Genomic DNA, 15,537 nt, shown 5'->3' with positions numbered 1-15,537 from the left:
GTGCCAACAAGGACCCGTGGCTTGTCTGCAGGAGAGATCACCAAAGACGATATTCGCAAATTCTTCTAGCAACACGTCAACACCGCAATCAATGGTAAGTAACGACGACCACCTTCCCCAGGAGGATATCTCACTAAGGAGCAACCACTAACGACTAGTCTGACAAGCTTTCTGACGAACAAATCAAGGAATTCAAGGACGTGTTCCAGCTTTTCGACCAGGACCTGGACGGCAAGATCACGCTGAAGGAGTTGGGGACGGTGATGCGCTCGTTGGGGCAGACGCCGCTGGAGCTGGAGCTCACCGACATGATCAACGAGGTCGACATGGACAACGACGGCCTGATTGACTTCCCGGAGTTCTTGACGATGATGGCGCGCAAGATGAAGGACACCGACCTGGAGGCCGAGATCGCTGAGGCGTTCAAGGTGTTTGACCGTAACGGCGACGGCAAGATCTCTGCTGCTGAACTCAGACACGTGCTCACGCTGATTGGCGAGAAGCTTTCCGACGCCGACGTCGACCAGATGATCAAGGAGGCCGACACCAACAACGACGGCGAGATTGACATCCAGGAATTCACCATGTTGTTGGCCGCTAAGTAATGATACGAATAACGAGTGAATCAACCAACTGTAGGCATTTACCGTCAGAAATTTTGACGTCGCTTAGGATGGTAACATAGCTTGTTATGATTTACGCTTATCTCCTAAGGTATACGCCAATTATACTTTGCTTCTAAATATATGGTAATGAGATGAAACAGTGGCAAACAGGTTGCAAACAGGTATCTGTTAACCGTCAACTGGAATTGTAGTGTAAAATTGGAATATAGTTAACTTTGACCTCTATCACTTACAACACGAAATGATTAAACGTCTGAGCGATAGAATCATATGAGCTTCAATTATATTCACAATAGTTTACTTCAAAGACTACATTTGATATTCATTGAATTCAGATTTGGAATAATCCATTAATTGATAGTTCATCGTGTCCATTGGATGATGGAGTAGACAGTTAAGAGTCCACCAATGCTGGAATAGTCCATTGCTCGTCCGTATGAGTGTGTATTGACCATTGCTGGCCATTAATATATACAAGATCAGTGCATGACTGCCGTCAGCACCCGCACCGGCGCCCGCAGCGCCACCACGTCCCAGTCGATGCATTCCCAGGCGTTCTTCAAGTAGTGGTGCTTGCCAAACACCCCGTAGTCGCCGAGGTACGCCCGCGGCAGCGCGTCGAGCGCCACCAAGGGGAGCACCCGGCGGCCAGCAAAGGCGCCGATGGCGGACTCGGCCTCGTGCTGGGTGCCGAGCTGGCGGCGGTCGCCTTCCAGCAACAGCTCGGGGACGGGGGCGACCACATCGTCGTCAAACTCGTTCTGCTGTTTCCGTTCGGCTTGCTTTTGGCGGCGTTCAGCCTCCACTTGGGCGCGGGCCATCGCCATCTTATCGAGGCGCTCGCCCCGCACGGCGTCGTCGACGTAGCCGGCACCGTAAGTGTTCATCACCGCAAGCTCCAGGTAAGTAGTAGCACCGGTACCCATCTTCACTTGGGGGACAGCCACAAGCCACGCGTAGCCGTCACCATTGATAGCTTGAGCCAGATTAAGCAAAAGCGTCCGTAACTCGGTTACCGAACCGAAAGAGTCGTTAATCCATTTAACAAGGCTCGGTTCCGTCGGCTGGTTGGTAAATTCGACGGTGGGAGTTTCAAAAAGCGCCGCATAGGGAGCCTTTTTCACGGGTTGGTCCGGTTGCGGGCGGAGGGAGTCAAAGAAGAACTGCGAGTTGTATAATAAAGTGGCGTGGACGTTGACGTCGCGGTGGCCGGCGTGTTTCATCGTGTCTTCGATTAATTCCGGCAACGGCATGTCGTCCTTCGTCGTCAGCGCCGTATCTTCGAGGGCGCGGTTTAACCGGGAAAGCACCTGCTGGGAGCGGTCGAACCACAACTGGGACACCGTGGCAGGCAGAAAGAGACCCGGCAAACCCCGTTCGGCCAGCTTGACGCTGCCGAGCTGCGGGAGCCGGTAGTGTAATCCCCGGACGCTCGTCTTCAACATCTTGGTGGTGTGCGATGTGAAAATTTCGCACCGTTGTGGTAAGCTTTGGTGGGGGACGTTGGTTGAAGTAAAGGAGGTGGATTTTGGAGATTGAGTCGGTGGGTGAAATTTTGTTACTGATTTGTAAAGGTTTTGTTTTCGAATGAATGACTTGTTTGAAGTTGTGTGAAGTTTCAAGATTTTGATGAGACTCATACTTAATGAGCATACTTAATTTGTGGTGAACGGGTAGATGAACGTGATTGCAAAATCAATTTGTCCCTGAAGAAGTTTCGTAGCTGATTTATCGTTTTCATCCCCAGACAAGTGTTTTACATATATGTCAAGGAAATCGCCTTAGAAACTCATAATCGAATATGGTTGTTCGGGCTGAATCAGATTTCTAAGAAGAATAAGCTTTCATAGTACGAATCAAGTCTAGATGAAAAATTTGTAAGACAAAAGAAGTGTTTGCCTACAGACTTGAAACGTACTTCAAATCAGTCTAGGAAGAATTGAATTTACATTTTTTCGATTTTCAATCGAGATCTACTACATTGGGTAGCCAACTCTCGCCCACCGCGCGGCTTACTCAACCTCGCAACTCCGAACCCAGCCAAGGTCAAAAATTACATCAATGAAAATTTTGACAAAAAGGTTTTGATGGTTGATTGATGAGCTGTTTCAATGGACGGCCTTTTATGAGATGGACTCTTGATGGTTGAATCACCTGAAACGGCGGAAGCCATGGTACGAGCGTGGTGGCGATATATTTGGCAAAACCGAGAAATCTGAGCTGAAAACGAACCACAGAGTGAGGCATTAAGGAAACTTGATGGAGGCGTCTGTTTGGTCGTCTTTATTTGACTGCCTGATGGACACCGTGTGTAACTGTTTCGTGCATTGCTTCAACGGGAACAAACTGCTCTCAACAAATTGTTGACAACAAGGCATTGCCCCCTATTGTGATTACTCCCTTTTGCTTGTTATCCTTGAATTGCTACCTTTTGACTGATACGTGAAGGCGGACAAATACGATTGGCACTTGTCGTTGGAGGGTCAAACATACAAGAAAGCTCTAGGATATTTGTTACGTCTTGTGTTCCGCATCAAAGACAACATCCTATGGACGCGGATTAAGAGAATGGTTGGGGGATGGGGGGACAATGCTCTTCATTGTATTCCTTGTCCCATTGCCGACGGTGTGCATTTTGGGTAATATCCTCTCATCACCATTTTGGTCTATAAAAGGGCGACTAATTTCCTTTTGTTTTCATCATCAAAACTTGACTGGAAGCTTCTCATTTATGAGTTGAGCAATTACTTGATTACTGAAATCAACGCTCCTCTAATTGAAGTTCACCACCAGCCAACGACACGATCAACAACATCGAGTTGGTATGGATTGACGACGACGCTCATTGATTGCTATTGCGAGGCAAGTACCCTACTATTATGATAAGTTGCCCGCGACTTGCTGAATACCCTGGATCCCACCAAAATTGCAACTATTGGGCCATGGATTTGCTGTTCTACTGTTTACACTACTGTTTGCTGTTACACCACGGTTTCTTTCATGTTCAAGCGATTGTCATGGTGCAGCCAGGTCCCCAGACCATCATCGTAGCATGGAGGGTTGACTACACCACATTTGCGGCTCTCCACACGGCGGAGTTCATCATAGGCGGTATCCGATATCTGATCGACCCGTAAGAGACAGTTTTCAAGCGATCGATTAGTTACTATCGGCTGTCTAGACATCCCAAAGGTGATAGTAATGATGGGTCACCTTTTCGATGGAAGTTCATACACTGGGGAGCTGACTGAAGCATGAATAACCTAACTGAAACTACTTGAACAAATGTATAAGCTCTGATTAACTTCAACTTTGATTACGATAAAATAAATATAATCTTTGCAACTTGTTGGATTGTTGGATTAGGATACCCTCCATTCTGTACTCAGGATTCAATCATCCTAGTAGAGCCTAGACTAATTTTTTTTTTTGAAAGATAGTCATGGTTTCTATTGTTCAAATCTTGGGTTTTTTTAAAGTAAAATCTGAATTGTAACTTGCTTGTTTACCATACTTAGAGTCTTGATTAGCCATTCGCACCCTTAAAGAACACTATGGTCAATCTCAACCAACTCCACATCGCCAATTTCAATCTATTCAAGATTTTTCCAGAGGTTCAATTATGAATTGTCTTTGAAGATGAGCACCAGTTCTCATCTAGTTCTTCAACAACTCCCTTAGCCAGTGTCATTGCCCACGAAGTCTCAGTTTATAAACCTAGGGCAAAACAGCAATTGTGCCATTCAAACATCATCTCAATGAATGTGATTGAAACTCTAGATTGACTAATTTAAACTTTTATATCGTATTTGGCTATTTATCGTTATTATCATCAAATTCCTCCTCCTACTACACTTGAGCCGCAGGGCGCGGGGGAGGCTCATCGCGATGGCTAAGGGTAAGGGCAAAGGGCTCAAGGGAGCGTTGGCCCGCCACGTGGCCCAGGAGCGGATGATGAAGAAGCAGGCGGCGAAAGTGGTGCCGGAGAAAGGGAAAAAGACCAAACCGCAGCGTGTCCAGGCGTCCCAGGCCCCCACTTGCCCTTGGCACCAAGACGACCAAGTTTTATTAGTGGGCGAGGGGGACTTCTCCTTTGCTCTCAGCGTGGTCAAACAAGGGTTTGTCGTGCCCACCAATCTTGTGGCAACCTCGTACGACTCTTACGAGGACGTGGTGGCGAAATACGCCGGGGCTGAGGCCACGGTGGCCGAACTTATTCTGCTGGGGGTGAAGGTATTGCACAATATCGATGCCACCAAGCTTAGCCAGCTGTTGCAGATTAAGAAGAAACCCTTAGACGTTAATGTCGTGGTGTTCAACTTCCCTCATACCGGTAAAGGGATTAAGGACCAAGCGCGTAATATCCGCGACCATCAGATCCTCGTGCTGGAATACTTCAAAAGCGCTCGGGAATTGCTCACTGCTGCTCCTGAGTCGAGTGGTTATTTCGTTAAGAACTGGCGGATCATGCTTTCGTTGTTTGACGGAGAACCGTATGACTCCTGGCAACTGAAACGGCTTGCCCGCGATTTGGGGCTCCAAGTGGACCGTCTGGTTAAATTTGGCTGGTCATTATACCCTGGCTATCACCACCGTCGTACTAATTCAATGAGGGATACCACTAAACCAGCAGAAGAGCGCCTGGCCCGCACCTATGTGTTTGTCCCTAGAGAACCAAAAGACGATAAAAACGACCAAAAGGACTAAACGGACTAGGCTGGATATACCCTGACGCAGTCGCTGATGTTGTACACTTGGTGGGTCAACGGATCCTTGATGCTATTCTTTCGGAGCAAGATACTCTTCTCGTCCAAGTGGTTATCCAGTGGAGCCAAGAGCTTATCAAACGGATAGATATTGCCGTTGGGAAGCTTAAACGGATTGTTGAACACGTTGGTAATGAGCTGAGCGTAGGGTAATCCACGAGCGAGTTGGAACAATTCCGGCAGACACACGGGGCAATGGTTTATTTTCTTAAGCGCGTGGTAGTAGTGGTTGGGGCCCCTGAATTTGCGGTCAACCATCCCCCACACGTCATGAGCGGGTGTGTTGTGGCCACTACCATTGGCTTGATTGCCGAAAATGGTATTGGTGTGGTTATGATAGCACAGTTTTGTCTTGAGGGTCACAAGCCCGGCAGAAAGGTAAGTGTATAACGGGAAATGATGGGGGATACCATAGAGCTGATTAAAGTTATCCATGAAGCACTGGGAAAGCAGCACCCACCGCTCGTTGCTGAGCAATTGCTGGTACTGGCGGTAGCGGGGCATGAGCGCCACTTTCTCCCCCAGCGGTTCCTCTTTCATCAGCACGTAGACCAATAAACCACCGATGTGTTTCAATTTCGCCAGGTTGGCTTCGTACATCGCCTGACCCCCGTCGCCATAGTGGTCGCGGTTCAGGTATACCAGCAAATGGGTCTGGCTGTAGACAATGGCCTGTTTCACTTCTCCTTGGTCAATCAACAGCAAAAACTTACAGTAGTTTATTTCGAATTCAAGGTTCGAATGGTTCTTTTTGAGAAACGATTTGTTATCGTTGAACCAGGCCACAACCAAATCCAAATCGTGTTCTTGGACAATCAGGACAAATATCCGGTTAAATAGAGCAAATATATCGTGGTCAATGAGCTTATCCAAGCCCGGGTAGTTATCTTTGATGGAGGCCAATAATTTGAGGCCCAGGTTCTCGGAATCGCTCTTAAACCGTTTTCCAGAAGTCAGCAGGGGCAGCGGCGGAACGTACGATTTAATCAAATAATCGACAATTAGAGCCATGTGCTCGGCCCGGTACCACTGGATCAAGTTGGGGTTGTGTAAATTAAGCACCATATCGCCGTCGGGGCTCGGTTTGGCCCATTGAGCAAGTTGGCATAGATGGGCTCTTCTCGCTTCTAGACGGGCGTGGTAGTCTCGGTCTTTATCCAACGCCTGTCTGAGCTTCTTTTGAAACGTTTCAAACCCCCGTATGGTCTTTCTGAGTGCCGCTAGCCGTTCTGGCGGCGATAAGTCGGCGGCTTTAATTTTTGCCACTTCGGCGTCCACCGCCAACCGCTGCTTCTCAATGAGCCGCTGGACGTGTTTGAAGTTGATGCGGATAAGCTCCAGCGGCACCCGAAACTGCAGTTGTCTCAGCGCCACGTGGAAATTGACGGAAACGTCCATGGTGGATGGTGACTATTAATTAGTGGGGGGGTAAATGGTAGCGCGCGCGGCCAGTGGCGTTCACTTTGTAAAATAGGCAATAGTTGTCGGAGTTTTGGTGGCAGACCGTCCGCACTCCGACGCTATCCGTGAATGTTCACGCCGGTTACGCAGCCCAGGTCCCCTGCGATCACCTTTATCTAATTTTTCCCTCTGTCTCCCTAGCCTCCCCGGGCCACACTCGCCTCCTTGCCTCAAATAAATGAGTGATCATCGATATCTACAGTGGTCCGTGGCCACGACAACCGGCATATCCTAAACGCCCGATGAAACAACCCCTCGTGAAACGCTACCTGACACACGATATGAAACCACCCCCGATTTGTAGCCCCATAAACAAGCCCATTGTAGCAGTTGCTTACACGCCTTCCCCTCAGCCTCGTGCCCCCCCTCCCCCTCGCTCCGTTGCCTGAGACGATGCTGCGGTTGCCACCCGGGAGATCACCTTTTTTTGCCCCCCTGTTATGAGCTAGTGCCCCCCCTATTAAACCGGTCAAAATCACGAGCAAACAGCCACGAACAAAACCAACCCACCCGAAACCACCCACTCAGGTACAAACCTGACCCAAGTTTTATCACTACTTAATTTGAAACAGGTTTCATGTCATCATTCGACAACGACGACGACTGGGTGGTGTTCTCCTCGCTGGACAGCACCGCTAGCGACCATGAGGACGGCGCCACGGGCGCCGAGGGCGCCCTGAGCGACGGCGCCAGCGCCAGCGCCAACAGCGCCAACAGCGCCGCCGCCTCTTCCCACCAAACCCTGCTGCTGGTGCTGGCGCTGTACGTGTTACCACTGCTGCCCGGCGAAACCAGCGTCAGCACCTTATCCCAGAGCATTGGCAGCGCTGGCAGTGGTGGCAGCGGCTCACCGCCGGTGGCGTCCCAGATCCAGTACTTTGAATCGCTTGGCCACAGCGCCAGCGGCGCTAGTGCTAGTGCCGGCGCTGGCGATGATGCAAGCGCTGACGCAAGCGCCGATGCCCTGACGCCGTCGCTGAGCGCTAATAGCGACAGCGACGATAATGAAACCGCCATGAAGACCACCACTAACGCCCCCGCCAGACCCTCTATCGCCACCACGCGTTGCGCTAATTGCCGTTCGGCCTACGCCAGTAAGCTTATGGTCGTCCCCGACGACGATCTGGACCATGAAACGGGGCTGGATCACGGCGCCAAGCAGCGCCGCCGGCGCCCGTGGTCGCGCTGGTACTACTTGGTCACCGCCTACGACAATTTCATGATTTTCACGCTTTTGGCGGGGGCGGTGATTTTGGGGGTGGTGGTGGCGGCGACGATGGTGACGATGCCGATATTGCAGCACCACTTATGTCCCCAGCCGGCGCCGGTGGCCCCCGGTGGGTGGGAGAAGGTGGAGCGGATCTTCGATGACGTCATCTACGTGCCGGCGCCGGCGCCGGCGCTGCCTGCGCGGCGGGTGTGGGAGCAGATGGTGCGGCTTGGCCACGCGCCGGCGCTGGCGCCGCCGGCGAAGGTGAAACGGGTGGACCAGTGGATGGCCCAGTTAAATCAGGTCTCTTGGCGCTCAGTGGTGGCCCGGGCTCAAAACCAGTCGGTGGTAGCGGTTAACCGGTTCCGTCGCAAACTGACTCGGGCAATCACCACCACTACTCAATGGCTTCAAGGCCAATGGCAAGTGTACCGGGACGAGGAGCTCCCCACCGCTAAGGCTACTTTATGCCAAATTTACCATGGCCAAGTGGTTCCGCTTACTAAGCAATTACGAAGCAATGTGACTCAGTTACTTAATCGGAGTCAAGTGGGCGCCCACCGCCTACTCCACCAAGTCTCCCACCAGTGCCATCAGTGGGAGGCGCACCGGGCGGAAACGCGCGTGTGGTTGACGTACCAGGCGCACCGCATTATCAGCGGGTGGAAACGGCGGCGGGCGGCGTTAGTGTACGTTCATGCCCGGTGGCCGGCGTTAGAGGCGACGTGGAAACAAGTGAAGGCGGAAACCCGGAGGGGTTTGAGGGCGGCAGTCAACTGGCTCCAGAAAGTGAGTAATTCTTAGTGCTTTTTCTTTTGATTTTATGAGTAGTTAGTAATCGCGATACCCATATGAAATAGTGTAGTTTGATAACTTTTATGAGTTATTTGCGACTAAACTTGAGACGTGAATCAGGTGATTATATTGTTTTGGAATCGATGATGAGATGGAGTCTATTTTAATCGATATAATTGTAAGCCATATAATTGTAAGCCATGTATTTTGTGAACTCTCAACTCTAAGAGGAATCAGATTAGACTTGGTATATGATATTTAAGCTTTTCCAATCACGGGGTAGTAGTTATAGGCTTAGCTAAAGGTACCAATGCCGAATCATTGAGACTCCTGGAAAGAGCCCTTCCCATTTCATCTAACGCCTCATTTAAAAGCGTTTCCAATTCATAACACTTACAAAACGTCCACCTTGCTTTCATCGCTAGCGTATGGTATTTCCTTCTCGTCAGGTGAGTCAAATGTTGTAAATGCCACAGCTGCTGGTCAAGCCTGAGACAAGTGTCACTGAAACACTTCACTTTACCCACCCATTGCCTTTGTGACGCTAATAACGTCGAGTACCGGTTAAGCTCGTCGGTATCGGTAGTGACCTCTAATCTCCTCGTGGTCTCCACCACTTGGCCCCGCACCACACTGAGCCGCTTTAGGCAATCGCGAATATCCCGAGAATAATTGTATAAATTGATGTTTGACACCTCAATGACTCGTGTTTTCACTGTCATAACCAACACAGTCTATTATAGATTAAATAAGACTCGACGAGTGCTTTTATACTTGGTGTTGGTTCAGGTGGTTGGCTGATACAGGGGGAGGGGGCACCCACCCCACCCTACATGATGTAAAACACCTGCTGCGACAACCGACGACCCCACCCTATATAAGTCGACATTCGCCACCAAAAAACAACAACACTCCACTAATATGCTGCTGCTGCCGAGCTTTAAGTGGCTCCAGAAGCTCCCCCATTTACCCGTACCCATTACTACACGCGTATTTGCCGACCCGTTTGCCCTCTACCTCATTGTCGCCGAGATTGTCCCCGACCAGTACGTAAAGCCGCTACCGGTGCAAAACCGTCCTAACGCCGCCACCGCCGCTTCTGCTTCTGCTTCTGCTACTGCCAATCCGGGAGCCCCTCACGTGTCGCAACAAGCGTTGACCATCCCGTTAAATACGCTTGTCTTTTATCGAGCTATTCACGAGACGTTGGCGGCGTTTGTGGCAGCAAAGCCTCACTTGACGTTGGCGATCAATTGGCTCGATGTCGCCACTAATAACGAAATGGAAGTGGAGCGGGTGTGTCAGATGCTTATGCTTGTGGTGTTAAACAGCGACCGCGCCCAGACGGCGATGTCTGTACTTCGCTCAGTGATGGCAGCGCTGAAATTTGAACAAGCCGTGGAACATGAAGTTAATGGTCGTATTGGTTCTACTGGTGGTTAAGAAGCCCGGGACCTGAAGTACCCCACGCAGGGGTAAATTGGTGTATTTGATTTCGGGGACGGCTTTAGCACACACGCATCGCGCGATTTGGCGTCGTGCATACACCAATGTTTTTGTTATGATAATAACATACTGCGATGAGGCCTAAAGGCAAATTGAATTAAGGCAATGGAATCAATGCAATGTGTCGATTGCTAAATAATGTATGTGTCGTCGTTAAAAAGGTTTTCATCACGTAGAGTTGCGGCTCGCGTTGGTGAGCACGGGGCGGAGTTGCTTCAGACTCAGTCGAGCAACCGCCGCCGCCCCGTTTAACGCTTTGATCGTGTCCCACTTCTCTTTATCGTACTCGCCAATCACCTGTGATGGCAACAGCAGAATCCGCAGCGAGTCGTTATTGCCACCAGGAGCCCACTGAAGCTCCAGCGGCACCGGCAGGTGCGACAGGAGCGGCAGCGGGAGATTGTCGTCGTCCCAGAACTCGATCAGGTCCGACGCCAGCGTCGTCCCTCTGGAAGTAGTGCTGTCGGAGTGGTGGACCATATGGTGGTAGCTGATGCCTCCGGGAGGGGCCAATACCGCTAATGGTAAGGGTGGCGCCGGCGCCTTCTTCCCTATATGGCCACCACCACCACCTACACCACTAATACCACCGTACAGAGTCAACAGCGAGCCAAACGAGTTGTATGAGTGTGTAGTCGGTACCAGGCTCAGCTTCTTATGGTGTTTCGTTTTACCCGTCAAATAACCTTTGAGTGTCAGCACCAGGTTCAGGTGACCGTGTTTGGCCGTATGCGAAAGCATCTTGCGGATGGGCAGGTGGCTCAGATTGCTGCTGGGAGGTAACAGCATGGGACTGGTGTTGGACAGTGGTAAGCTCCAATTGTGGGGCAGCATCGGCAGCGCTGCCAAATTGGTAGTGGGACGAGCCTGGCGTTGTTGACCAGGCAGTGTATGATGAGGGCTGTGGCGGTCGGGGATGCCCAGGTCGAAGAGCGAGTTGTAGCGGTCGTAGTCGGTATCTCCCGAAGCGTGGCGCCGGTCCAGCGGGAGATAGATATCGAATCCCGGTTCAACTTCGTAGTCGTCAATATTGTTGTAATTGCTGCCTAAGGGATTAGTCGTTGGCGGCAGGGGAATGGGTACTGGCTGGCGTAATTGGGTAGCCGCCAGCGCCATGCGAGTCTGGTGGTTTTGGTGCTGTTGATGCTGGCGGGAATGCTTTTGTTGTTGGTGTTGTTTTTCGAGGTCGGGAGTAATAGCAAGGCTGAGCTTATCACTATCATCTGACGACGATTGGTCTGAAGCTGACATTGTGGTTAACATGTGTTTTGGTAACGGCAAAGTCGTGTAACCGACAATGACGACGATTAAAGTAAAGAACACCAGGAAGATCTTATTATAGTGGAGATGGTCGATGCGCCACGCCGTTAAGACGGTGGCATTCATGACAATGCCACCAATGACAAAGAAGGCGAAAGCCACTAACTGGCACACAAGCACCGCCTGGCTCCACCAGGGGGAGCGGGGGCGAGCCACGTATTTGAGCACCAACAGCAGCAACAGCACCACGGCTAGCAACCACAGCGCCGCCGCCATCGTCGCGATCAGCCCGTTGAAGGGGTTATTGACGTGCACCGCCACCGAAAGCGCCCCGAGGGACACCTCCATGAGGGCAGCCACCACGTCGAGGAGCCACAACATCCGGCAACTGGAGGAGTAAAATAAACCGGCTTATCGGGGGAGTTTGGGAATAAGAGGGATGGTGTAGGTGGTAGCAATGGGTAGGGGCGCCGAACAATCGCTGGGGAGGGTGGCCCGCTGCCGGGCGTTCCTATGTATTTATGTTTCTCCCAATATGGGGTGGTGCGGTGCTGAGCGTGCGCATGCATGGTCGAGCCCACCGAAGACCCACCACCAAAAGCATGGAACCGAGCATACCACACACAGGGTAAGGGGTCGGCAGTGACTGTTAGAACGAGTATAACGGCTAGTGAGTTGGGCTTGTCCATCAGGAGAGAGAGACTGGTGATATTGCCCTGATTTAAGACATGTTGCTGTCTGCTGGGTTCGCAATGTTTTCGTAGTGGGTTTTTTCGCTATGGTGCTGCGGGCATTATTGTTTGTCGCAGCAGGGCGATCAGCCTCACTGGAAAAAATCACTATGGCGCCCTGCGCCTCTAGGTATGGAAGCCGCCAGACACAACAAAATCGTAGGAGATACAGTAGTGTCAAAAAAAGGGGTCATGAGAGATGGGGTGGAGCTAGCACTTTTGTTGAGGTATTGTAAAGACACAAGTGGGTGGGATCTGGTGGTGCGGGGAGTTGCTCGAGGCTTTACCCAGTACTACTTGACGACAGTTTCACCACGAAACGTGGTGGGAGGTCGCGCAGAGGCACAAAAAAAATTGGAGGTGTGGTTCCCTATTAGGAGCGAGGGAGTGAGGATCGGTGCAAATGCGATTGTCGAGACTAACTGAGACATTTCCCAGTGAAACCAGAAATTAGACGACAACAACACGTACCTGAATGTTAGTTTACGCGTAACGCGTAGTCTAGTACTGTTTACGATCAGCTGGCTTGCTTCACGTGGTTAGTGAAACGGCGGTGGTGGGGTAGTGAAACTGTGTAGTCAAGTAATGATGGCGACCTCCTTGAGGCTCCCTGAGGCTCCATTTTGAGGTTTATTTCCACTTGACTAATGCGAATGGGGCCCCTGGGGCGGTGACGCGTGGAACATACCGATATATCGTCGGGGTTTCGCCTCAGGTCTAAATCGGGGTGAGGCGCCATTGTGCTAGATCCAACTGGTGGTATCAATGGCCCGATTAAGGTTCGCGGGTGGGCGTGTATCACTGCCGCTGACGTGGCACCCTGCGACCGAGGTACCGAATACAAACTCAACCGAAAGACACTGTTGGTTGAATGGAGTAATGGCTATCTTAATCATAAGCCTATGTTCTCCCTAAGATCCAAAAAAATCTCTTTGGCGGGGAATCGAACCCCGATCTCCCGCGTGACAAGCGGAAATACTAACCGTTATACTACCAAAGACTTCTGAAATTTGTAAAATTTCGGGTTTTTCGACATTTACTAGAGGAATTACCAAGCTATCGCCATTTGGCAAATTTCTGATAATTTTACGGTTCCGATGTTTAGATCTTGATGCAGAGATTGTAATAAGCATATTGAAGTCAATTTTGAAAGTACATAGTTCAAGTTAGTGTCGTTTATACTACTCGCATCCCCATCCCCCGAAATCCATAGCTGGCCCTAGAAATTTCAATTCTCAAAGTTGACATGATCAAATAGACATCTAGAAAACTACTAGGTGGCAACAATAACTTCGTGTGATGGATATTGAGTCCCATACCCGCGATTACTCACCCTAAACCACCTATATTCCCAATCATAGTGTACCTTGGCCCATGAAAGCCATCCACGCTTGAGTTACTAAGACGACAAAATAACCATTCGATAATTCCACATCAGAATTCAACATACTTACCTTAAGTTTTCCTAAAACCAACCATGTCTTCATTCGGCAAAGTGATATCTCAAATTTCTGTGTTACCTAGCTACAATCCACACAAGTTTATAGCAAATGATCTCAAATTCATAGATTTCTTACCTGGTTTCTCAGCTTTTCGCTCGCTCGCTTGGCTCGCTTCCCTTCGCTGGTCGCCACCATTAACGGCGCGCGCGACGCGTCTTACACTCAGCTCATGTCTAACTACGGAGAAGGCGGGTTCCACGCCGACGACCACCAAGACCAAAATAGTCTGCAACGGGTGTTTAGAGAGAACTGTCTCAAACCAGTCACCATCAAACAAATCAACGACTCGGTGCTGGCCAACAACGACAACGAGTTCAGCATCAACGGCGTCGACATCGCCCAAGTGGAGTTCGTGGGGGTTATCCGTCGTGTCGATGGAGAAAGAGAATCATCTATTGATTTAACGATTGAGGACGGCACGGGGCTGCTTGTGTTTAAGAAATGGACCGATCTGGCCCAGCCCCACCAGGAGGTGGTCGAGCACTATAGCGCGATGGCGGAGAAGTGGGTCCGTGTGTGTGGCTCAATCAAGATGTTCCAGGACCGGAAAACCATCACTAACCCCAGAATCAAGCTTGTCGCCAACTATAACCAGGTGACGAACCACTTTTTGCGGGCGATCGCCGTCTACGCCGACGCCCAGGGGTTGACGGCCAACGGCGGCAGCGGTGGTCAAAAGCTGTTGTTTGTCAGTGAGAACGACGACCTGGCGGGCCCGGGGTCGGGCCAGTTCCGCAACCGGTTGTTGGACTTCCTTAGAGCGAACGCCCCGCTGATGGCTGAGGGTGTACCTACTCGGTATATCGCCGAACTGATGGGGGTGGCGTTTGACGTGGTGGAAGCGGAAGCAGAATTGTTGCGTGACGATGGGATCTTGTATAACGGCACCGACGACAACACCTGGATGCTCGTCGAGCAGTACTAAGGCAAGACGGTTAATGAATGGTTTGTATGTAATGACATGTATTAAAACAGAGGAAAACGACACCAGATTGGGACTGTATAATGATTAAAAGTCAAGGGATTGTAGTTTTGTGAGTAAGACTCATCTCAACAATCTTAGAGGTTGATTACTGAGTAAACTCCAAAGATGGCTAACATATCGTGTTACCCGTCGGCGCGTTGCGTGAAAAGATCTTGGGGGCCATCATCTTCCCCAAGGACATCGCCAACGAGATCCCCGAAGAAGTGAAGGAGGGTGTTAAATTCATCCCCGTGGAATGGTACCAGGAGGTGTTCGACAACTTGTTCCCCACGGTGACCAAGGCCAAGGGCAACCTTGTCTGGAAGAAGGAGTTTGACGAGCTTGACGAGAAAGAAGAAGAAGGTTAGCGTGTAAATAGATACTATAATAATTTTGATAACAGCACATATACACTGGACAATTGTAACCACCACGTGTGGGGGCACTAAGCCCTGGTTTTGAGAGGCCGACAACTATCGACTCATCGTCAACACAATCGAAAAGTTGCAAAATGAGCGTTTCGTCTGCTATGACTACATGAAATAGGGGCTCCTGTGGGACGTTCCATTGTCAACGCTCAGGGGGGCCCGTTGCTAGCATGCTGATAACAGGCACCAGCAACCCTACACACATGCCTCGCGTCGCGATGCACGTGTGGCGGGGGTTATATTACCACAATAACCTCGACAAACCCCTCACGCGAGCGATCTCCGCAT

The 15,537-nt window shown here is 50.5% G+C and overlaps 8 protein-coding genes across 8 annotated transcripts; 5 read left to right on the top strand and 3 right to left on the bottom strand. All coding sequences in view use genetic code 12, as the record gives it.

Annotated features, from left to right (window-relative positions):
- Positions 1-91: 91 nt before the first annotated feature.
- CMD1 (calmodulin) lies at positions 92-605 on the top strand (the record flags this gene model as incomplete). The annotated part of the gene is made up of 2 exons (XM_034154759.1): positions 92-94; positions 159-605. 2 exons carry the CDS (start codon positions 92-94, stop codon positions 603-605), a joined length of 450 nt encoding a protein of 149 aa, XP_034015025.1.
- A 500-nt stretch (positions 606-1,105) lies between these two features.
- Positions 1,106-2,071, bottom strand: DIURU_000213 (mitochondrial 37S ribosomal protein mS43; the record flags this gene model as incomplete). The annotated part of the gene is made up of 1 exon (XM_034154748.1): positions 1,106-2,071. The coding sequence occupies one exon, from the start codon at positions 2,069-2,071 to the stop codon at positions 1,106-1,108; it is 966 nt and encodes a 321-aa protein (XP_034015024.1).
- Positions 2,072-4,514: 2,443 nt separating this feature from the next.
- On the top strand, positions 4,515-5,333 carry DIURU_000212 (25S rRNA (uracil2634-N3)-methyltransferase; the record flags this gene model as incomplete). Its single annotated transcript, XM_034154737.1, has 1 exon — positions 4,515-5,333. The coding sequence occupies one exon, from the start codon at positions 4,515-4,517 to the stop codon at positions 5,331-5,333; it is 819 nt and encodes a 272-aa protein (XP_034015023.1).
- A 5-nt stretch (positions 5,334-5,338) lies between these two features.
- DIURU_000211 (glucose-induced degradation complex subunit) lies at positions 5,339-6,790 on the bottom strand (the record flags this gene model as incomplete). The annotated part of the gene is made up of 1 exon (XM_034154726.1): positions 5,339-6,790. One exon carries the CDS (start codon positions 6,788-6,790, stop codon positions 5,339-5,341), a length of 1,452 nt encoding a protein of 483 aa, XP_034015022.1.
- Positions 6,791-7,430: 640 nt separating this feature from the next.
- Positions 7,431-8,867, top strand: DIURU_000210 (uncharacterized protein; the record flags this gene model as incomplete). Its single annotated transcript, XM_034154715.1, has 1 exon — positions 7,431-8,867. The coding sequence occupies one exon, from the start codon at positions 7,431-7,433 to the stop codon at positions 8,865-8,867; it is 1,437 nt and encodes a 478-aa protein (XP_034015021.1).
- Positions 8,868-9,779: 912 nt separating this feature from the next.
- On the top strand, positions 9,780-10,301 carry DIURU_000209 (uncharacterized protein; the record flags this gene model as incomplete). The annotated part of the gene is made up of 1 exon (XM_034154703.1): positions 9,780-10,301. One exon carries the CDS (start codon positions 9,780-9,782, stop codon positions 10,299-10,301), a length of 522 nt encoding a protein of 173 aa, XP_034015020.1.
- A 231-nt stretch (positions 10,302-10,532) lies between these two features.
- Positions 10,533-12,005, bottom strand: DIURU_000208 (uncharacterized protein; the record flags this gene model as incomplete). Its single annotated transcript, XM_034154692.1, has 1 exon — positions 10,533-12,005. The coding sequence occupies one exon, from the start codon at positions 12,003-12,005 to the stop codon at positions 10,533-10,535; it is 1,473 nt and encodes a 490-aa protein (XP_034015019.1).
- A 2,021-nt stretch (positions 12,006-14,026) lies between these two features.
- On the top strand, positions 14,027-14,782 carry RFA2 (Rfa2p; the record flags this gene model as incomplete). The annotated part of the gene is made up of 1 exon (XM_034154681.1): positions 14,027-14,782. The coding sequence occupies one exon, from the start codon at positions 14,027-14,029 to the stop codon at positions 14,780-14,782; it is 756 nt and encodes a 251-aa protein (XP_034015018.1).
- Between the last annotated feature and the right edge of the window lie 755 nt (positions 14,783-15,537).

This window comes from Diutina rugosa (assembly GCF_008704595.1).
Source record: "Diutina rugosa strain CBS 613 chromosome Unknown scaffold39_size132508, whole genome shotgun sequence".
Classification (NCBI taxonomy): Eukaryota; Fungi; Ascomycota; class Pichiomycetes; order Serinales; family Debaryomycetaceae; genus Diutina; species Diutina rugosa.
Note: the sequence above shows the minus strand (reverse complement) of the source record. Positions and strands in the feature narration are given on the sequence as shown.